We start from the raw sequence: 22,655 nt of genomic DNA, 5'->3' as shown, positions 1-22,655 counted from the left end.
AAACTCTACACATAAAACACGCACACAACATGCAAAACATCAGACATCTGTTGCAAAATCAAACACTTCATTCAAAACTAATTGAACTCTTCCAGAAATGGTGTTTTTGCATAGTAACTCTACACACAAACATCAAATGATTAGTCACATTCACGCCCCCAAAAACAATTTAAATTCTTTTTGTAAAACACTATTCTCTTGTGTCTTTTGCTTGATCCATGTGCAGTGGAGTGCAGGTGTTTGTCATAGCACTCACTTAAATTTATGTACACAAATACACTGTATAGTATGTATGTGTATTCACTATACACAGAAATGCAAGGGAGGAGTAAATATTTTATTCTCAAAACATTGTATTTTCAGTGTATTTGACCACTAAGGGATCAACAGTAACAGACAAAACAAATAGGCTTGTTACTGTAATGTAAAGGAAAACATTTGTTTGCATCCTGTCTCCTGTTTGGGTCTGGCCACAAAACCTCATCAACATCACAAGCAATGTTCTCTCTGGATAAACAGCGGGGGGAAATAACTCTTCTATTGGGTTTAAAAATGAAGAATATGGTGGCAGGTTGAGCATCAAAAGTTGCGGATGGTCATTGAACTGTGTGGAATTGTGAACCAATTGTGGACCAGAGCAGTCCAGTGGAAAACTTACGGTGTCCCAAATGACAACAAACCTTGACTGCTCTGGTCCATTCCTCTGGTCATTGGGAACGAGGATATTGTGCAGGGTATCAAGAAAAGTGATAATGTGGGCAGTATTAAGGACCAAGAGTGGCATGATGATGAAGGACACCATTGTGACTAATGGCTTCACACATCCAGGGACATTGACAATGGCGCGGTGCCCTATAAGGTTTCTTCCCCTACGTCTTGGTTTGCATATAGGTTAAATCCGACTTCATCAACATAGATAACACATGAACACACAGTATGAACACACATAGAGCAGTCAATAAGGACAATATAGCTTACTTTTACGTACTGTATTCATAACCAAGTTGTCTATCATTCAAATGGTACTCTGTAGAGCTGCTTCATTCGAATCTGATTGCGTTTCAGAAGATTGCTTGTTGAATAAACTCACTCTCTTTATGTTACTGAATGTTGTGTTGTCAGTGATGATGTGTTGTTGCAGTTGTCGTATAAACGTATGCTGTTGTTTGCTATGACCATATTCACTATGTATTGTTCCTGCCCTGCTGTGAACAAACGTCTTCTTCCTCTGATGCAGGGTCGCCTAGCAATTCTGCAAAAACATGAAGTGAATCGATGCAGTTGATTAGGGTGCAAGGTTTCTTTCACTATGCAATGAAAAGTTCATGTAAGTGCTGTAAGCACAGTAGCATGTTATAGAGGGTAGGTTTCCTTACCTGTTCTCATTTCGAAATGTCCGGATGACACTGGCTATCGTGTAGTGGCTTACAGTAAGTTAGGTTAGGCTGGACCCTCTGCCCAGTCTCCCTGAAACTCAAACCATGTTTGACCACATGGTCAACCAAAGTAATTGTGTCTCCTCTGTCCACTTCCTTGTCGTACTCCTTGTCCTTGTCCTCCTCCTCTTTGTCCTCCTGATCTCATTTGTAAAGGTTCTCCTCTGTCCTCTTCCTTGTCAGACTCCTCGTCCTCCTCTTTGTCCTCATCCCCCTCTTACTCTCACTTCTCTTCCTCTAACTCTTTCTCCAAAATTGGCCTCCAATTTAGTCCAAATCAAGATAGCCATCCTAAATCCTAAATATAGTGCTCAAGCTCTGATTTCTGAACAAATTAGCTTAAGTGTTTTCACACATGATCATTTGGTGTAGGTAATCAGTAAATGAATGTGCCATTTTTTCTAAATGAAACACAAGAGCTGTTAGTTTTGAATGATCTGTCTAATATAGAGAACTGTGTTTTTGAACTGTTAGAGTTTTGCAGAAAGTTTGTTTTTTTATTGCAAACTGAGTGTAAAGTGTAAAATGTGCAGTTTTGCAGACTTGATCTGAAGATTAGGTACATGGGTGAATAGTTTCACTGAGTGGGCCTCAAGTTCCACTTTTAGTGTGTAAGCAATTAGAAAAAACTGTAAGATAACAAAATAATTTGTATTGTTTAAATGTACTAAAATGTATTCAAACTAAATAGGTTTTATAGAATAAAGAGATACATACGTGTGTGTGTGTGTGTGTGTGTGTGTGTGTGTTTGTGATTTATGAGGACAGAAATTTGTAGAATGACATGTAGAATGACATGGGTATTACACCGGTATTACAACGTGATTTATGTGGACAAGACTAAACGTACCAGACAGTTTTTATTAAAAATGTAAAAATGCATGAAGTTTTTTATTTATATATATATATATATATATATATATATATATATATATATATATATATATATATATATATATATATATATATATATATATATATATATTTTTTTTTTTATATATATATATATATATATATATATTTATTTATATAGTCAAGGGGACAAAAATAGAATTCCGTCTGAAACACTAATCCATTAGTAAAAAACAAAACAAAAACAAAAAACAGCTTTAAAAAGGTCACACTCTGTGCCAAAATCTATGTGCCCATATCCTGAGAGAAATATGATCATAATTTTGATTTATACCAGTAATTAATTATACAGAGTAATGGACCTGCTCAGCTCTGGACCCGGCTTGCTCTGCCACTCATGGCCAATTTCCTTAATTAGTCGTCCGCTGAAAATGTAGCACAGTGTGTGAAATATGTCTTCAATAAAATTGTGTCTTTTGTAGGGTCTTGCTCGACTGAAGGGCGGGAATGTTGTAGACAGAGTGTGCCGCCATAAGATTTAAGAGCAGGGCTTTACTAGGCTTTTCATTCTCAGCTTGTCTGTGCTGTTCTAGGAATGACCTTCTGCTGTGAGTAGACTATAGTGTGACTGTCACTTCCTTTAATTTGGAGTGAGTTCTACCGGATTGAAATTCCTCGCAGCAGCTGAGATGACATGGGGTGGTGAAGAATGGCTCCCTGAGAGCCACGTGTCTCATATTTTCATGCACTTAGGAGATACTGACAGCTAAACATTGCACATATTTAGTGGCCGCATTTATAAATTACTTGACGCCTTCTGTCAACCAGAAGTTGAGTATTCACTAGTTATGTCCAGAATCAAATTTAAGGCTTTATCGCTCGCTTTAGTGAATGTGATTTCACCAGGTACAACATTACAATCAATCAATAAGATTTGAGGGACAAGTTTACAATCTATGTCAAGTTGGTGGTTATATTCACCAATTATTTTCCTCTGACTAGGGATAGGGTTAGGTCTAAATTTTCCTCTGACTGGGGATAGGGTTAGGTCTAAATTTTCGGACAGTAATGTTGTTCCAGGATCAACAAAATAGGTTGAAGCAGGAACATGTCTTTGCGGTGACCCACTGGCTTTCTGAACTAGCACTGGAACAGCACCTCCCTACCTCAATTCTCTCCTACAAGTTTTTACTTCCTCCATCCAGCTATGAGCGACGTCTTGTTCCTTTACAACAAGGCAAAATAACGTTTTCTAGTGGAATGTGCTGCCAACCTCCATCCAAACTTCTGCGGCCATCACATCTTTCAAGAAGCAGCTGAAGACACACCTCTTTCACAAGCACTCAACACCCTTAAACCAATGCACTGTACACACGCACACGTTGGGTTTTTAAATGTTTTATGGGGGCATTCTGTTGACAATGATTTTTATACTGTACAAACTGTATATTATATCCCCTTAACCCTACCCTAACCCTATACCCTCCCCACAAGAACAAGGATTTGGGATATTGCCATTTTGCAATGACATTTTGTCCCCATAATGTAGGGTTTACCTGAACCACACTCTCTCACTCACTCACTCTCTCTCTCTCTCTCTCTCTCTCTCTCTCTCTCTCTCTCTCTCTCTCTCTCTCACTCACTCTCTCTCTCTCTCTCTCTCTCTCTCTCTCTCTCTCACACACACACACACACACACACACACACACCCAACCCCCCCCCCCCCAAATGTCTCTGCATTTCTTCTCTGCTCTTGCTTACTAATCTACTTGTCAAATCAACCTGACATTATATATTACGAATATTATTGGCTCCTTGATGAATTGCTTTGTTCCTCTCTTGTAGATTGCATTCCATAAAAGCATCTGCTATTTTACTCACACAGTCCGGAAGTCCAAAGTATGGTGAGTACTTGTAAAAGTTCCTTTTGTGAAGAAATAGCTTTATTCTAAAAGAAAAATACTACAGTACTTTTTAATATCATTTGTGCTTTTTTTTCCCCCCATTTTGAAATGTATTCTATTTAAATTGTTGCTATATGGTGTGAAGGAAGATAGACTCTTCTGCCCTGTCATTTTTCCACTTATCCACTTTAAATCACAGCATGTCTTTTGGTACATTTACCCTATGTGGATCTGCAAATTTAAACAGTCATATTTCTTTTTTCATTAGATTTCAGTTATTTACATTCCATCCTCCTCAGGGAGGGGCTGCGCTTAAACTACGAATAATGATTAGCTCACACCTGTTTGTCTTTCAAAAATAAACACTTGTACTTCCGCAAACTTTCTAAAGGTCAAGCACAATGACCTTTGAAAAATAGATGTTTGGTAGGAAATTGACAATGCAATTTATTTTTGTGTAAGTTGTAGTAGTTTGTGTGTAATGGTTGATTTTTACCTCTTAGAACTTCTAAAAGGGAAACTTATTTTTAGAAGCTGACAAGTGGTGGGCTTTAAGATTCCAAAATGTGCCTGATGTGGGCTGACTATGTGCTCGGGTTACAATATAGTGTGTAACTCAATACTGATCCATGTGCAATTGAGCTTTTGGATGCCGTCAGCTGCATGGAACATATTCTTCCTTAGCTGTGCTCAACGGGACAACAACACAAGTGTTTGAGAATTATAGAGGTGCATTTCGCTGTTATTGACACTGATATGCGGCCTGTATTCTTCATTTTAGCAATACCGTGTTGTGTAAAGCTGATTTAGTTGTGTTGGTGGGGTCTGTGATTACTGGCTATTAGGACCGGCTGCTCTTTTTTTCTCCACCCACGTGCCAGATCTAAGCCATATCTCAGTGTCCAGCCATCAGTAGGCCTACACACACAAACACAAATGCTTTTTCATGTGGGCAAAAACACATTCAATGCATTATTCACTCAGACAGAATGAATAACACACACACACTAACACACCCACATCTATGTCCGTCCATCTCTTCCAGGGGCCAACAAATGAGTGGCTAACACCCCGAGGCAAAATTCAAACCCTCTAGTGACACATCATTCAAACTCCCACTGAGAGAGGGATGGTGGTTCACACTATTGTTTAATGGGCAAACATCTAGGGAGAGAAAAAGTACAGGTAAGTTCATAGATGTATACCTGTACAGGACAGGATCAGAGTGAACTATTTAAAAGGGGTGGTTTAATGCCCATTTTTACCATATGTAAAATAAGTCTCTGTTGTCCCCAGAGTGTGTATGTGAAGTTTAAGCTCAAAATACCCCAGATCATTTTTACAGCATGTTAAAATTGTCCCTTTTTGAAGGGTCAGTAAAAATGCATCGTTTTGTGTGTGTGTGTGTGTGTGTGTGTGTGTGTGTGTGTGTGTGTGTGTGTGTGTGTCCCTTTAAATGCAAATGAGCTGCTGCTCCCTGCACAGAGGGCGGAGCTTCAAAACCTTGTGTGTGTTAGCATCTCCGATTACCTCACGCAGACATGCACTAAAATGTCAGAAACTGTTCTGCCTTTTATGTTTAAACTGGAGTCGGACAATGAAGAAGAAGTGACAACATGTAGAATGCAACAGGACATTTCTGAATGGCTAGCTGATGAATTTATGTTGCTGATGTGGAGTTGACTATCTTCAATTAGCATATTCTGTCATGATAATATCTAAAATCGATGTGTGGGAACTGTTGTAAGAAGCCTACAGAGTGATATGCTATTGCATTTGTGTTACGTACTGTTTTTGCACGTGAAAAGACGGCTTGAGCAGACTCACGAATGTGCTCTACTACAACAACTTTTCCTCTTCTCAAAATGGACTATGTGTTCCCGGGGGCGGGGTTTATGTGGGTTAGTGATCACTAACCCGGGAGGAATGTCGTGTAGTCCCTATAGCCGTTTGTTGTAGTCCTTAAAAACAATTTCTTTAAAAGCAAATATCTTCCTTTGCTTTGAACTTTAAGGCATTGCAACTTTGCAGACATTGTTTATGCTCAAACAGCAATATTACACACTAACTAAAGTTAGAAAAGTGAAATCATAATCAACCACCCCTTTAAAAAAGTTGATGTATTTGAAACATCAAATTGTAATAGCTACAACAAGGTTTTAGACATAAATTAGCATAGTAGCATGCACATTCAGTCACCACAGTAAAAAACATATCGTTTGCTGGTTTTGCTTTAGTTTTGAACTATTGCCATTGGTCAAGCTAAATAAAAATAGTAATAATAATAATTTAAACAATCAGTTGATGTTGTTTAATGTCAAATGGCATTAAGTACAAATAAGTACAACCTCGCTGAGGAGAATGGTTTGATGTGGAAAGAAAAGTAAATCAGGTAATCATTTTATTTTGAAGACCATTAAAACATGTGTGATGTTTATGATGTTACAAAAATGTAAACAAATGTGATTGTTGTTTAATGCCTCAGAGTACACTAATTGCATTTTAAAGTCATAGTCGTTTTTCTTCCTTAAGGCTTGTTCAGTTAAAAGACCAGTCAGATATTACTGTAAGATATTGTCAGAGACAAAGAGTCTTTAATCTTTTGATGTTAATAAGATTGAAATTATTGATGATTTTTGCTCTTTTTTGGCAAATCGTTTTAGTTTGAATTATATGTCATCTACAATTATGTTAAATCCTTTTCATTTACTTCTGCATTGTTTTACTTTAATGTTCCTTTAATGTTAATGAATGATTAAATAAGTTGTATTTACCATTAGCAACTAATCATTTATTTGATTATTTTCTGAACAGAGACTTGGAGTTGGAGGTTATAGACTACAGGATAGATAGATAGATAGATAGATAGATAGATAGATAGATAGATAGATAGATAGATAGATAGATAGATAGATAGATAGATAGATAGATAGATAGATAGATAGATAGATAGATAGATAGATAGATAGATAGATAGATAGATAGATAGATAGATATCGAGCTTAGTCCGTTACCAGGCTGTAATCACAGCGAACTGTTCATATTGATTGATCTACATTTTCTTGCGTTTGTGGGCAGGTTGGACTTTGGACACAGTTGCTGTTTCACCAAGTAAGGGGATATATGTGTCACTTTGTGAGGCGCTCATAGCAGCACTGTTACACACCGAGCTGTTGTCAGTCGAAGTCGTTTTTCCAGCCTCCGAGTCCGAACACTCCTGCGCTTCCTCCTTCGCGCGCAACGCCATGAGCTCGATCTCATGTTTGGCAGCGGTTTCAAGTACGCGCTGCTTACTGTAAACAATGACGAAGTTGTTAATAATTGGGTGGATTGGCAACGCGATGGCTATTACGCCACACAGAAAACTGACAGCGGCGTTACACCTGCCCAGAGTGGTTTTAGGGTAGATGTCTCCATACCCCACAGTAGTCATAGTAATGATGGCCCACCAGAAGGACTGTGGGATGCTGGTGAACATGGTCTCTGGGTGGCTCTGCTCCATTGTGTATCCCAGTGCCGAGAACAGGAAAACCCCCACGCTCATGTACATGAGCAGCAGACCCAGCTCTTTCAAGCTGCTTTTGAGCGCGAAGGTGAGAGTTTGCAGACCGGATGAATGGCGCGCAAGTTTGAAGATGCGCGCAATGCGCATGATGCGCAACGCCTGCACTGCCTGCTGGACGTTGGCAAGCTCCATCATAGCAGTGCCCAAATGCGTAAGAATCAAAACTACGTAAAAAGGCATGATAGCTAGAATATCTATTATATTCATGAAGGAAAACACAAACTGCAATTTGTTCGAAGAGGACACGAGGCGCAAAATATATTCCACGGTGAACCAGATGATGCAAGCCGTCTCGATGGACTCAAAGGTCGGGTTTTCCACCAGGGTTCCCTCGCCATCTTGCACTTGCAACTCCGGGATGGTGCTAACACACATGACCACTGAGGAGAGCAGGATGAACGCGAACGACACAACAGCGATTACGCGCGCTGCTAAAGATGACTCTGGTTTCTCCATGAGCTTCCACAGGAACGCTTGGCACCTCTGGCCTCTAGTGAGCGTTGCATCACCTTCCAGGTCGTCCAGGATAGTCTTGACCTTCTCTGCTATTTCCGCCAGCTCAGTCTCCACCTCATTTAAACTACTAATGCAGCATTCATCCAGATACTCCGTGTCGATCACCCAATAGTCCATCTCTCTCATGAAGCACATGGGACAGATTCCTCGCTTCATGTGAATCTCTCCGTAGTAGTACAGCTCTAGGATGCATTTAAAAGCCTCTGGGTCTCTATCGAAGTAAAACTCTCGCTTTAAGTCGTCGTAGTCATCGCAGAGAGCAGAAAGATCTTCTCGTGTGGAATCCGTGGCTCGGTTCACCAGCTGAGCCAAACGCGTCTCGGGATATCGGTTCAGCACGTCTCCGTAGAGAAAGTGCTTGACACCACCGATGTTCACAGCAATCTCCGTCTCCTCGCTCGCCTCTGAGCCGTTACAGTCCGCGTAACGAGTCCTTGAGAACTCCCACATGTCATCTACAATACCGTTTTAAACAAAACAAAAAATAATCATTTTTAATGTAGAGGACCTTAAGTTATAAAAAGTAACATGTCCATTAGCAACATATTCTAAGAGAGACCGGTGCTATACTGCCACATACTTTTTTAAGCTGTGAGAATTTGTGAAAATCTTGACATTCGCCAACAGCAGGGCATACTATACGTCGTTAAGTTGTCAGAATGAAACCTGCCATTCAAATTTATAATACAACAAAATAAAAAGGAAACGTAAATATCAAATAATTTTATGGGTAAAATTTATTATATATTGTAAATCATATATTGTATAAATGTATAACATTTAAAATTCTAATGACAACTTGCCCCGATCTGACAAGTATGGGAAATTATAGCCTACCCGAGAGAAGTTGTTTTCACTTGAAAATAGGGGTGTATTTCAGGTTGATTGGGACACTTTCCAAATCATCTCATTGGCAAGAAGTATCCCACTCACCCTGAATTCACCTTCTTGATTATCCAGTCAAAAATACGATTAGCATTACAGCCGCGACAACTTCCACATGTGAGTGACAACTAGTCCCGGTTTCCCCGTACCTAAATGTAAATAGCCAAGAAAGAGGACAGAAACTAATTTTGCACACTTGAATATTATTTTAAAATGTTGTAAAACGGATGTTTTATGAAAGAATTCAATACATTATTCAAATATATTTAAATCATTAGCCTGTAATGATTGAGCCTGAAAAAAAGTCGTGTTTTTCGCATTAATATAAGGTCTAGCGCGCTCCACTTTATAAATTATGTTCTAACGTAAAGGTTCGGTTGTTATTAAACTTACTTATATTTGGGGCAAAAGCTGTGAAGAAAGTCTCAGAAAGCTTCTGACTTCAACTGCATGTCCGTGTGTAGAGTTGAATAAGTCCGAAAGAGCGCAACATGATTGGTGAGAGGAGCAAAACTAAGGTGCGTGTGTGTGTGTGTGTGTGTGTGTGTGTGTGCAGAGCAGACGTGATGGGAGGGGTGGAGAGAGTCCTAATTTATGTTTTCTGATTGAAGGACCTGAAAAGTCTGCTACTCATGCAGTCATAAGGCATACACTCTCTTAAAGTGGTTAGGCTATAACTAGGGCTGTAATATGAAAACGAAATCGCGACACTCAGATCCACGAACCTGTGTCGCGGTGTGAGAAGGCACACGCGACACACCCCGTCCCCTTCCAACTCCCAGAGTTATCCTTCCCGTCCAGATCCAATGCTACCACATCTTTAAATTACTATTGGGCAATTCCAGCGTTATGGACGTGACTTTTGCAGTCAAAACTTGAAATATAACTTCTCAGAAAATGAATTTAATACCAATATATTGAAACGTCTGTTTATATATCCATACTCCCTCAATAAAGGAGTCCAAACATTAGAAAAATATCAGTCTACACATGCGTTTTATATTTAATATGAGGGAAATACACATGTAGCTACAATACACCGTAACGGACGTGACACAAAAAATATTTCACTTTTAGGTGGCAAAATATTTTTTAGTAATTCTGTGAATTACACTGCGCAAATCAAAAGTAATACTAGGCTACCCACCGGATGAAGAAGGGTTGGCTCTCCACAGAACATTAAATATTTATTTTATTTTATTTTTCGTGTTCGCATTTGAGGAAAAAACAATGTTACGGACGTGACAGTTCTCAGTTACGGACGTGACCGCTCTGAAAGCAGCACTAAAATATTACTTGTATCTTGTGTATCTTACTTTTACTCAATGTTTAATCAACCAATTACCTGGATTTAATAAATAAGATATATATAGCAGGCATATCATAATCAGGTGTCCATAATCAGGACACCGAGGCGCCGGCGCGTGAACTGGAACTGGAACTCGTCTCATAAATGAACCGATCGAAACTCAGCGTATAAGATACTTGCCTCACGGACCTGAGAAATATAGAAAGCTTGAAATGTGTACTTTTAAACAAAATGAAAGAAAACAGACATGCTCTCTGCTTATCACTGTAAAAAATAATTCTGTGGCTTAGTAAATATTACAGAAATTTTTAACTTTATTAACTTAATAAAATCTCTGTATATCGTTTACTTGATTGTTTGAGTTAAACATACCAAAATAATTGAGTAAAAATCCAACAGTTAATTTTATCTAAAATTTACAGATATATTTAAGTTTTTTTCAATAAAATAATTTAGTATTTAACTAACCAATTATTTCTTTATAATATACTTAATATAGATGTGAAATTTCTATCAAAATATTTGAGAATGTTTAATTAAACTGATCTGTTTCAAGAAACAAAAAAATTACTTAATTCAAATCAATATTATTAATATATTTAACACGCTCTTAAAATTGAGTAAGTTTACTCAATTAAAACAATGCCCCCCCCCCCGCCCCCTCCCTCCCCCACCCTCTGACGTGACGAAAACTCGACGGTTGGAGTGAGCGCGGGCTGTTTGAACTCTCCAGTCTCCAGAACAACAGCTCTCTTCTCAGCGTCGCAGATTTGGTGCATTTTCACTGTGAAATTCAGGTTGGTGTATGTTTTATTTTATCTATAAAATCATTACTGTGCTTTAAATCATATTTAATGCAAAACAACATACAGAGGCGTAATTCGACACCTAAACGAGACGAGAGCCGCGTTTGTCTTTTTGCGTGATTGAAACGCTTTGCATAAACATATGACTTTCATAATGATAATGAATATAATTATTATCATTTGGATGATAAAATGTCCTCAGAACTATCACTTTTTGTTTATTGGCAGGTTATGTCAGTCGCTCGCAGTATATTTCGGCTGTGCCTCAGACAGTGACTGTGAGTGAAACGCAGGACGGCGGTATGAAGTTCAAAGTTCACCCGCAGAGGCGAGTCTGTCTCCGGCATGAGGACCAGCGCAGATTCGGTGGATATTGGATAACAGAGTGGTTGATTACACTTGAATTAGGCTACCTGAATGTTTAAATATTTCATTTTTACTTGTTAAATAAGTTTAAATGCAGGCAATATTGTATACATGAAAAAACAGTCTAAAATGTGCTGTATTGCTGTACTCATTGAAAATAAAGGCCAATGTAATGTATACTGGTGGTTGTCTGGAGTACTATTTTACAAAGGTTTAGAGAAAATAAAAAAGTTAATATTACTCATTAATAAAAACAGTTAATATTACTCATAAATATTGTTTTTTTAATGTTTAAATGTTAAATTATTTCTACTCAATTTTATTTGTTAATGTACCAGATGCAGTTACTCAGATTTACTTAATTTTTTTACTTGCATTTACTCAATTCATACAGTATATTTCATTGATTTCACAGCTTTAAAATTTACTCAATTTTTTTGAGTGTAAAAATGTTTCACCAATAAAATTGAGTAAATAATAGTTAAACTTTTTACAGTGTGTAATCCCTATGAAATGTGCATTTCTCTCTGGAGCGTTACTGCAAAGATCGCGAGTCAGCATCGTCAACTTTATCTTTGCAGCCGACACTGACACAGAAAACACTTTTTTTACAAATTAATAAACAATTGAAATGTCTCCTTGCTATATTTGACATATTCATAATCATTACTTTTGCCGTTTTTTTGTGACAGCTTTTAGGTGCGTTATTGGCAGCGCCACCCTTACATGTTACATGAACGCTTCACCACGCATCAGCACCGAAAACATGGAGTATTTTTTAGATAATAATCGCACAACCTATTCAATATTCTATAATTAAATACTCAGTGACTCATCCCAACCAAATATTGAAATCTGTGATTGAAAATTATCTCCACAATGGAGTTTAGTTATGTCTGTTTTTCAACAGTATTTTGTTACACAGAAAACAGAAGTGTTATTGCTTTGGCTGTTTATTTATTTTACTTAGGTATATTGTTAATAATTTGCATAGTTGATATTGTTCTTTGGTGTTCAGTTTATACAGGTTTTCCTAATGTTATTTAATAAAAATATCTTTTTTTTCTCAAAATCTCTCTTTTTTTCTCTCCAACAAACACGTTTGGTGCATCGTTACAGCCCAAGTTATAACTGATAAAAGTACATTTCAAAATACTAGGTCTTCGACATCTTATGGCATTTACACTTTGTTAAATTTTTGCACTTATAAATTTGTTTCATATACTATTTTGATTTGAGAGAAATGTTAATTCCCCAACAAATAATATTTTCTTGTGTAAAACACTGCTTTCTCCTCTCAATACAAATAAGTGCACGCTAGAAAATATTTTAGAAATTTCTGCGTGTCCTTTGTGTCAACAGCATTCCCCCAGTTGTATATACGCACACTTCACCTCGATCTTATGTTAAAATATCTCCCTCTAGTTTCGAAAAGTTGACACTGCAAGGCAGCAACTTGTGCCACGTGATAAAATTGGGAAAAGACTGACTAGCTTTTGCAGTCCATACGCTGCTCACATGTTTGTCCAGTGTTAAAATGTTTTATTTCATCCCAAAACGTCAACATAAAATTTTAACTGCAGTGTTGAGAATATATCATTTCAGTATAGATAACAAATAGGATAGGTTTTATACAGTAAACCCTGCGTCATGTTCTTCAGCTGGAGAAAAATATGCACTTGTTGTCAAAGTGATTTCAAACAAAAGATGGATCACTTTATTAAGTGATCAGACGTGAATAATTTGGTATATAGACAGATACATACATACATACATACATATAAATACATACAATTCATAGATATATAGATCAGGCTGAACTCACAGTGAACTGTCTATCATCGGTTTAATTTCCTAAGCTATTATTGTGAATTTGATAAAGAATCACTCTCTAGTTGTTCTTGCATTTTTAGATTGGTCTTTGGACACGGTTGCTGTATCACCGAGTAACAAGTTACTTCGTTTCGCGGTCACACCGAATGATTTCTCCAGCCTCCTGACACCCCTGCACTTCATCCTCCGCACGTAACGCTGAGTTCGATCTCTTGCTTATGATTTCAAGTTCATGCTGATTATTGTAAATAGCGCCGAAAGTCTTAATGATCAGTTGAAGTGGCAACATAATAGCTAAGATGCCAAATATAACACTGACAGCGGCGATACAATTGCCTAGTGTGGTTTTAGGGTAAATGTCTCCATAACCCATTGTGGACATGGCATTTACCGCCCACCAGAAGGACAGTGGGATGCTGGTGAACATAGATTCCGGGTGGCTCTCCTCTATTGTGTATCCCAACGCCGAGAACAGGGAAACTCCCACGCTCATGTATAAGAGAAGCAGACTCATCTCCATCTATCAGACTGCCTTTAAGCGCTATTGCGAGAGTTCGCAGACCCGATGAATGACGCGCAAGTTTGAAGACGCGCACAATACGCATGACGCGCAACACCCGCGCTGCCTGCTGAACATTGCCCAGCTCCATCATGGCAGTGTCCAGAATCAACACTAAGTAAAAAGGCATGATGGTTAGAATGTTTATTATATTCATGAAGAAAATCATAAAACGCAATTTGTTGGAAGAGGACACGAATCGCAAAATATATTTCACCGTAAACCAGCTGATGCAAGCCGTCTCGATGGAGTGAAGGATCGGGTGACCAGGTTACCCTCGGCATCGTGCACTTGAAGCTCGTGCACGTCCGCAGGGACGCTTGGCACCACCGATGTTCACAGCAATCCCCGTCTCCTCGCTACAGTCCGCGTAACGAGTCCTCCGGAACTTCCACATTTCAACTGATAATCCAGAGTTAAAACAAAATGACAGAACTGTAGGTTATGAAAAGCAACATGCCAGTGACTAGTAAAAATTTGTGGATATTTTTCAGGGTAAGGTAGGTGTATTGTTAAAGGCTTTTCAGCTAAATTTAAACCATGAAACGATTATGAAGTACAAAATTATTTAGGCAAAAATGTTAAAAAAAAAAAAAAAAAAAAAAACATTTACAAATAATATCAGAGCTATTGTTTAGGCAAAAAAAAAATGTATCAAAACCATGTGAACCTGTCATTAATGAACAATCGGCTACTTTTGACTAATGTCAACTTGACATTAATGAACAATACTGAAGGCAATCATTTCAGATCATTTTGATTAGCTTGTCTGAATGTGAATGTTCAAATATAAAGGCAGTTATGATAAAACTTACATGTTATCTGTGAAGAAAGTCTCGAAAAGTGTCAAAGAAGTCGATGCTGTGCTGCTTTTCAACAGTTCTGCAGCGCTAGACCATTGCGCTCGAGTCTTTTGAAATCCAAGTTTCATATAAAATATATCGGGTAATGTGAAAGATGTGTGAAGATGACCCCCTTAAGAACGATGTTCATTTACTTTAAAAATGTAAAATATTTAGATAAATTTAGCAAGCACAGGATGATGATGCATCAGCCAATGTTATTAAAGAAATAAAAACAAAATAAAACGAACATTTGCACATTTAGTTGCTATAACACAAAATGTTAAATTATACAAATTATTCCACTGGAACCACAGAAAAATTAATGTAATCAATTCATGTCTCAAAATAAACATGTCCAGATTCTTGTGTTGAAAATGATTTATTTCTTACTCATACCTTGGGGGAAAAAATCAGTGTAAAAAAAACAAACAAAAAAAAAACACTGCATCTGATGGCAAATATGTATTTCAGCACCACAATTTAAATGTTCAAGCTCAAGTTATATCACATGGTGACCTGCCTCATTCTGGTGGTCTGGGTCTCTCAGCACAAGCCTATCAGGAGAAATCAAGTTAGATGATTTGAAGCTAACAGCCAAACTGAAACTTAACATCATGTAACACTCAGTCACCTTGGAGGATGTATAAAGATGCAGGAGCTGTCTGAGCTCAGTATTCTGTTGTTGTATATCCTGTGTTTCCACTAGAAGCTCAGCCCTTTCAGTCAGTGTAGTGCTGAGGATAAAACATCCTTATTATTACTAATACAGGTTTAAGTCAAATTCAAAGTTTTGATTTGGGTGCTATATGCTGTAATGATTGGCTATGAAATGCACACTTACTGGTACTTGTTGAAAGCTGTATCTATAGCACCCCAGAGCTTGAGTTTGGACTCTGGCATGACATTAGCTATGCTTTCCCAGTATGCTTCATCCTCTGAGTCATCTCTCATTTCCAAACCCAAAACACTGCTCTTAGGCGAGGCCTGGACATCACTGGACACATAATAGCATACAGCAGATTTCAGGGAACATGTGTGATGACAGAAACTTTTAGGTTTGAAATGCAAGTGCACTGACTATGGTCTGCAGTGTTGCGCAGTAAAGTCTTTCAGAGCCACTAGTAGGTCATTAGGATGGATGAGGTCAGAGTGTTCTTCAGCTGATTCTCCTTGCTCACTGGATGTCTCCTCTTCCTAACAAAAAGACAAAAGAGAAGTGGAACATGTTTAGGTTTGTTTCCAGAGTGGAAACACAGTGAGAGGTTGAACTCAGGTGACGGGATCCACTTTTACCTCCATCTGTTCCCTCTGCTCTCCGCCATGTTGTTTGTAATTCATAAAGAACTCAGCCATTTTATACACATCCACCTCACTCTCAATCCCTATTGCCTGTGTGCATAAAAGACAGAAGAAATCAACTTAGACTGTTTTTTTGTCTAACTGAGTGGTTCTCTACTTTTTTTACTCCAAGGCCTCCATTCGAAGGCCCTCCAATCTAAGCTGATGTACCTCTGGTGCTTCTGCTGCTCACAAATATAATATTAGTTTGATTTTGTGTTTATAATTTTTTTAAGCATTTTAAATAAGATTATGTTAATATAACTCAATTAAAATCATTTATTACAGGTATAATTGTACTTACCGAGAAAATGGCATCTAGCTTTATAAAGGACTGTTCATTCTTCTCCAGATGAGACAACAGCTTTAGCAGTTTACTCTCTACGAGAAACCCCTGAGAGAAAAAGAGAAATGATAAGATATCGCAATAGTTTATAAATAAAAACGCATACATACAATGGTGATTTTTGAAATAGAGGATTTTGAAAAGAAAAACTTTGTTGTAGATTTTTGAAAAGAAAATCTTTGTTGTAGATTTGAAGGATAGATTATAATCACTTTAAATCATTTATGATGTCTCCTTACTTATTGTTCTTTTAAGAGTTTTACTATTTTGGGCCCGTTCCTTACCAGAATATTTTACTTCCCTTCTATTATAGATTTAAAGTGTTTTTAATTGTTAAAATTAGGAGTTTCTACTTTGCATTTTTTTTTTCTTAAAGGGATATTCACCCAAAAATGAAAATTAGCCCATGATTTACTCACCCTGAAGTCATCCTAGGTGCATATGACATTCTTCTTCTAGACGAATACAATCGGAGTTATATTAAAAATTGTCCTGGCTCTTCCAAGCTTTATAATGGGAGTGAATGGGTTTATGTCTTTGGAAGTCCATCAAAGCGCATCCATCCCTGATTAAAGAGCTCCACGCGGCCCAGGGGGGTTAATAAAGGCCTTCTGAAGTGAAGCGATGCGTTCTTGTAAGAAAAATATCCATATTTAAAATTTTATCGACTAAAATAACTAGCTTCCGGCAGACGGCCTACGCAAGTCAACTAACGCCAAAAGAGTAACACTTGACGATGTATGACGTAGGATGTAGGAGTAGCGTAAGCTTTGACGCCTCTCGTGGTTCAAACAAACAGGGCTGGGCAACCGCGTTAGTCATTACGTTGTGAGTCAAGTTCAAGGGTTACTCTTTTGGCGTAAATTGATGTGTATGGCCGTCTGCCGGAAGCTAGTTATATTAGCTGATAAAGTTTTAAATATGGATATTTTTCTTACACAAGCACTTTTATCATGAATGGATGTACTTTGATGGACTTCCAAAGACATACACTCATTCACTCCCATTATAAAGCTTGGAAGAGCCAGGACATTTTTTAATATAACTCCGATTGTATTCGTCTGAAAGAAGAATGTCATATACACCTAGGATGGCTTCAGAGTGAGTAAATCATGGGCTAATTTTCATTTTTGGGTAAACTATCCCTTTAAGAACTAAAACCTTTTGTACACACGAGTCTTAACATTGGAGCCGATTGACTTCACAATATGGACAAAACATAATAAATATTACAAAATTATGTTTAAACTTAAAATATTTCTTTTGTGTTCCATATAAGAATGAAAGTCATACAGGTTTGGAATTACATGAGGGTGACCAAATCAAAATCACCATGAAATTAAAATGGATCATTCTTATTTCGTTATGGAATATTGCAGTATTTATTATTAACGATTTATCCGTGCACAACATTATTTCATATTTAATTCATATGCGCATAATCTTTAATCAAAAATAACTTCCCCTCCCTCTTGCAACAACATCTCTTTTCTTATCTGATAACGTGTTTACTGGTGCGAGGGCGGGACAACCTGTCACTCACATGACATCACAGCAATAGCAAACCACAACCATCCAACAATCCAATCAATTCCCCATGGACAAAATCAAGTCCCGTCCTACATTTTTTCTTGTTCAAGAAGCCGTTTCACTCTGATATACAGACCCTTTCCAAAAAATTAAAATATCATGGAAAAGTTTATTTATTTCCATAATTCCATTCAAAACGTTAAACTTCCATAGATTATAGATTCAGGGCCCTCAACTTAAACGATTTCAAGTATTTAGTTGTTTATTTGTACATAATTTGGGCTTCCAGCTCATAAAACCCACGAAAACAGGGATTTCAAAAAATTAGAATATTACATGAAATCACACAGTAATTCCACAGTGATACCATGGTCACTGAACCAGGTTTTGGTTCTTTTGGCAGTGTGGGCAGGTGCAAATCCTGCTGGGAAATGAAGGAAGCATGAAGTGCTCTGAACATGTCCTGGTAGACGGCTGCGTTGACTCTGGATTTAATAAAGCACAGTGGACCAAAGTCCTCTTTTCTGATGAGAGCAAATTTTGCATCTCATTTGGAAACCAAGGTCCCAGAGTCTGGAGGAAGAATGGAGAGGCACACAATCCAAGATGCTTGAAGTCCAGTGTGAAGTTTCCACAGTCTGTGTTGGTTTGGGGAGCCATGTCATCGGCTGGTGTCGGTCCACTGTGCTGTCCACTCAACGCAGCCGTCTACCAGGACATTCCAGAGCACTTCATGCTTCCTTCAGCAGACAAGCTTTATGGAGATGCTGACTTCATTTCCCAGCAGGATTTGCACCTGCCCACACTGCCAAAATAACCCAAACCTGCTTCAATGACCATGGCATCACTGTGCGATTACTGTGTGATTTCATGTAATATTCTAATTTTTTGAAATCCTGTTTTCGTGGGTTTTATGAGCTGGAAGCCCAAATTATGCACAAATAAACAACTAAATACTTGAAATCGTTTAAGTTGTGGGCCCTGAATCTATAATCTATGGAAGTTTAACGTTTTAAATGGAATTATGGAAATAAATAAACTTTTCCATGAAATTCTAATTTTTAGGAAAGGGTCTGTATATACAATAGGGAAGACAAGACTGTCGCAATTTGTGCTTCATGCCAACTTTAAGGCCATGATAAGATCCTGTATTGATATGCAATATATGTTTTAACACAGACATTTTTCAAGATTTCAAGAGAGCCAAAAGTGTCTTAACTAAAGAATCAGCCACAAACACACACTCACCATTTCATCACATAGCAGCTCCAGAATTCTCTTCACTGTGCTTCTGTTAACTGTAGTGTCCTCCAGGCCCTCAGATTCGTCCACTGAATGTCTTCTTGTTTCGCCTTGCAGGATATCCGCAGCAGTCTGTGTGTCCGTCCTGAAGGTCTGCTGTTTGATCGGGCCGGAGCGCTCCATGAAGGGGACCAGAGGAGACACCCAAGCCAGACCCAACTGCTGCTCGTGAATAATTCGGTCAGTCTCTAGCGCCCTGTGTGCCAGGGCCTTAACCTCATCTTCATACATCAACCATAGCTTCTCAAAATGCTCGGCATCGAGCGCTGCAAAGTGCCTGTCCACACACACACAAACACAAGGAATGTCCAGGGACTGTCTGAACGTGTTTCTAGATTATGATGTAAGTTTGCTCACCTTGCTTTCTTCTGCATGTCTTTGTACTGCTGTTTGATGCGGGCGTAGTCATTGCTCAGTGATTGGTTTTCTGCTTTTGACTGCTTCTCCTGATTGCCACATTTAGTCTTTAGGTTGTTAAGAACATCTTGCAGTCTGAAAAATTCAGATAAGTTCTAAATACAAGTTAAGAATACTACGCATCGGTATTCTTGATCAGAATCACAGATGTATCTAATTTTTCATTCTATCAAAAAGTGTTTTGAAGTAACATATGCTTTGGGTGGTATGTTTTATTCAAGTCAAAAATAAAATACATTTTGACTGAATCTACCTTACTATAATGAAAGTCATTTTTAAAGGGTTAGATCAGGGTTTCACTTTTTACAGTGTCGCTTTACCTTTAAGTATTTGGTAATGATTCTTGCTGAGCTCATTTATTTATTGCACAAGAATGTAAGGCATTACAGTGAAACCTAAATGGGCAGATAATGGGGTTTTTGCTGTTTATTTGATGAAAAATACAGTAAAATCAGTAATTCTAATAGGCTGAGAAACATTTCTTATTATTATTGATGTTGAAAACAGTTGTGCTGCTTAAACTAAAAAAATAGAACAGCATTTATTTGGCATACATTTTTTTTGCAATAATGTAAATGTCTTTACTGTCACTAAAGTGAAGAGTGACGTCACTTTAAAAAAAGTGTACTAAGATTAACCTGTAAAACTTTCAATACCTAATGATTTTCCTCTTCAACAGGGATTTTAAAATGGTGTTCTCTTCCTCTCCTTTCTTTAGTATCTTAAATTTGTAATGAAGTGTTTCTTCTTTCACAAAGCAGTTGAACTTCACCTCTTGTACATTCTTCCTTATATTCTGCACACACACAGATACACACAGAATCAGTGTTTTATTTGTACCTATAGCATTACTGTATCTAGTATAGTTACATCTAAGCAGTATACAGTAACATTCTTATTGTCCTAGTTATTCTTGTCATTAAATCCATATCAAATTCACCTGTACTTCTGTATCCCAACTGATTTTGTTTATGTTGTATTCTTCAGCTTTCTGAACCCTTAGTTTCTGCAGCAAGTCCTCATACTCCTCAAGGAGACTTAAACCTTTCATCATGTTCCTCAGCTGCAGAAAAATATGCATCTGTTGTCTAAAAGGTTTCAATCAAAGGTATTTACATTCATATTGGTTTCAATCAATAGAACGGATCCCTGATTTACTCCCTTGTGCATGTGTGTGTTACATGTTACATGCTGTACCTCTTTCTCATTACGTTCCTTCATCTGATGCTCCCATTTCTGCCTGTGTTTGGTTAGCAACGTTATCCTCTCCTCATCAAACGAGTTCTTTAATGTCCACAGAAAAGAAATGGTATATGATTGAAAATAGTATGCATCCATATTTATTCCATTATGCATATTGCTCGACATATCAGAAGAAAATGATGAAGGATGGAATAAAGATTTGTATCTGCAAAAATGGCCTCCAGCCTGCAGGGGGCAGTACTACACCTCAATCAGCTGCAGGTCCTCCCGGTTTGACTTTTTTAGACTTGAGGCCTGTTCTTCTATCCTCTCGGTCAGCAGGTCTATGTCATTAGCCTGTCTTTTCAGGTCCTTCACATAGCGATCATCGCTTGCCTTCAGCTCCTACACACAAACACTTTTGATTTTGAGTCTATATGTTTCTTGATGCATTTGTTAGAAGTGTGTGTGTGTGTGTGTTCACCTGCTGTAGCTCACTGATCAGTTTATTCTTGTCCGCTATAATCTGGTCACAGAGTTGTTGCTGGTTGTTCAGAGCATCTCTCAGATCTAGCGGGGTCTGTTTCATTTTAGCATCTGTCCATTTGCGAGTGATCTCCTCAAACTTTTCCTGACTGGATTTGGCCTCGTTTTCCAAAATTTCTCTCCTTCGCAAAATCAAATGATTTTTATTGTGAATACAAATGTCACAGAATTACAATTTCAAAGGCGTATTGTCATATTGTTTGTTTCTCCCAGTGTAAAACATTTTAGTGATATTGTCTATGGAGACAAAAAAAGTGTTTAATCGCATGTACCTCAGTCGACATGCCTCCTCTTGTTCTTTTCTCCTGTCGGACTCTCTGGCGTCTGCTGCTACCTGAATGTTGGTCACCATTTCTAGACCATCACCTTTTAATTTTGCCATGTGCTGCAAAAAGAGAAGAGGACAGTATCCTGAAAACCTGATCTAACTTACCTCTTATGTGCACAATATTCAGTACAGAACAGTACAGTAATTCAAATCTACAATACTCTTAATTATTAAGATATTTCTTAATTATCATGCCAGTTAGGCTATTGCATTTTTGTATGATAATGCTAATTATCTGAACAGACCATCATTAAACAGCATATTGCAATATATATAATACTAAATAAATTATTTCGTCCTTATATTAAATATATATATATATATTGACCCTTTCCCTTTGCTCCACTTCCTTCTGACTTTTCCTCGTTTCTTTAATATCCAACTTTCCCTGGGAATCTTCACCAAGCTGTTGGCTGCAAAAAAATAATAATACAATGTGCCATTAAACCAGAATAAGTTACTTAAATGTCTGAGAAGTATATGTTTATTACAACTGAATAATGAGATGAATGTGTACCGCGTTTCGGCCTCATATCGAGCGGCTATGCGGAGGCGACGGGCTGTTATTCTCTCCTCTTGGTTTGTTGACTCAACAGATGGCCCAGGCTCGTCTGCCTCATCCCCTGCTAAAAGTCCGGGTTGGTGCATGTTCAGCTGCTTTAATAACCACTAGAAAGGATAATTAAATCATGAAGAGAGGGTGAAAGAGAGAAGACGAATGGTGAATGGTGCCAGCATTGTTTACAATGGCGTTGCTACGATACAGCGGAAGTGGCTGCAACACATGTCC

At 37.9% G+C, this 22,655-nt stretch overlaps 2 protein-coding genes across 3 annotated transcripts; both read right to left on the bottom strand.

Annotated features, from left to right (window-relative positions):
- Positions 1-6,409: 6,409 nt before the first annotated feature.
- Positions 6,410-9,690, bottom strand: kcnf1a (potassium voltage-gated channel, subfamily F, member 1a). 2 transcript variants are annotated; one of them, XM_081378426.1, is made up of 3 exons: positions 9,207-9,459; positions 8,854-8,939; positions 6,410-8,728 (listed from the first exon to the last, which is right to left on the bottom strand). In XM_081378426.1, exon 3 carries the CDS (start codon positions 8,721-8,723, stop codon positions 7,245-7,247), a length of 1,479 nt encoding a protein of 492 aa, XP_081234552.1. In that variant the 5' UTR covers positions 8,724-8,728; positions 8,854-8,939; positions 9,207-9,459; the 3' UTR covers positions 6,410-7,244. The 2 variants fall into 2 exon arrangements, with proteins under 2 accessions (XP_081234552.1, XP_081234551.1); XM_081378425.1 differs by lacking the exons at positions 8,854-8,939; positions 9,207-9,459 and adding an exon at positions 9,552-9,690.
- Positions 9,691-15,240: 5,550 nt separating this feature from the next.
- On the bottom strand, positions 15,241-22,655 carry drc1 (dynein regulatory complex subunit 1 homolog (Chlamydomonas)). The gene is made up of 16 exons (XM_081377950.1): positions 22,383-22,655; positions 22,194-22,278; positions 21,810-21,922; positions 21,476-21,659; positions 21,259-21,396; positions 21,007-21,093; positions 20,750-20,872; positions 20,466-20,605; positions 19,750-19,884; positions 19,339-19,669; positions 16,519-16,608; positions 16,170-16,265; positions 15,955-16,070; positions 15,718-15,870; positions 15,508-15,610; positions 15,241-15,430 (listed from the first exon to the last, which is right to left on the bottom strand). Exons 1-16 carry the CDS (start codon positions 22,511-22,513, stop codon positions 15,398-15,400), a joined length of 2,058 nt encoding a protein of 685 aa, XP_081234076.1. The 5' UTR covers positions 22,514-22,655; the 3' UTR covers positions 15,241-15,397.

Source organism: Scardinius erythrophthalmus (genome assembly GCF_964197995.2).
Source record: "Scardinius erythrophthalmus genome assembly, chromosome: 11".
NCBI lineage: Eukaryota > Metazoa > Chordata > Actinopteri > Cypriniformes > Leuciscidae > Scardinius > Scardinius erythrophthalmus.
Note: the sequence above shows the minus strand (reverse complement) of the source record. Positions and strands in the feature narration are given on the sequence as shown.

What these genes read in the sequence shown, in the direction of transcription:
- drc1 (XM_081377950.1), bottom strand. Translation starts at nt 22,513, where the DNA reads ATGCACCAACCCGGACTTTTAGCAGGGGATGAGGCAGACGAGCCTGGG. An exon ending in GTTGGGATACAGAAGTACAG is followed by an intron (nt 20,606 to 20,749) that starts GTGAATTTGATA and finishes GTGTGTGTGCAG; the next exon opens with AATATAAGGAAGAATGTACA. An exon ending in GCGCAACACTGCAGACCATA is followed by an intron (nt 15,871 to 15,954) that starts GTCAGTGCACTT and finishes TTATGTGTCCAG; the next exon opens with TGATGTCCAGGCCTCGCCTA.
- kcnf1a (XM_081378425.1), bottom strand. Translation starts at nt 8,723, where the DNA reads ATGTGGGAGTTCTCAAGGACTCGTTACGCGGACTGTAACGGCTCAGAG.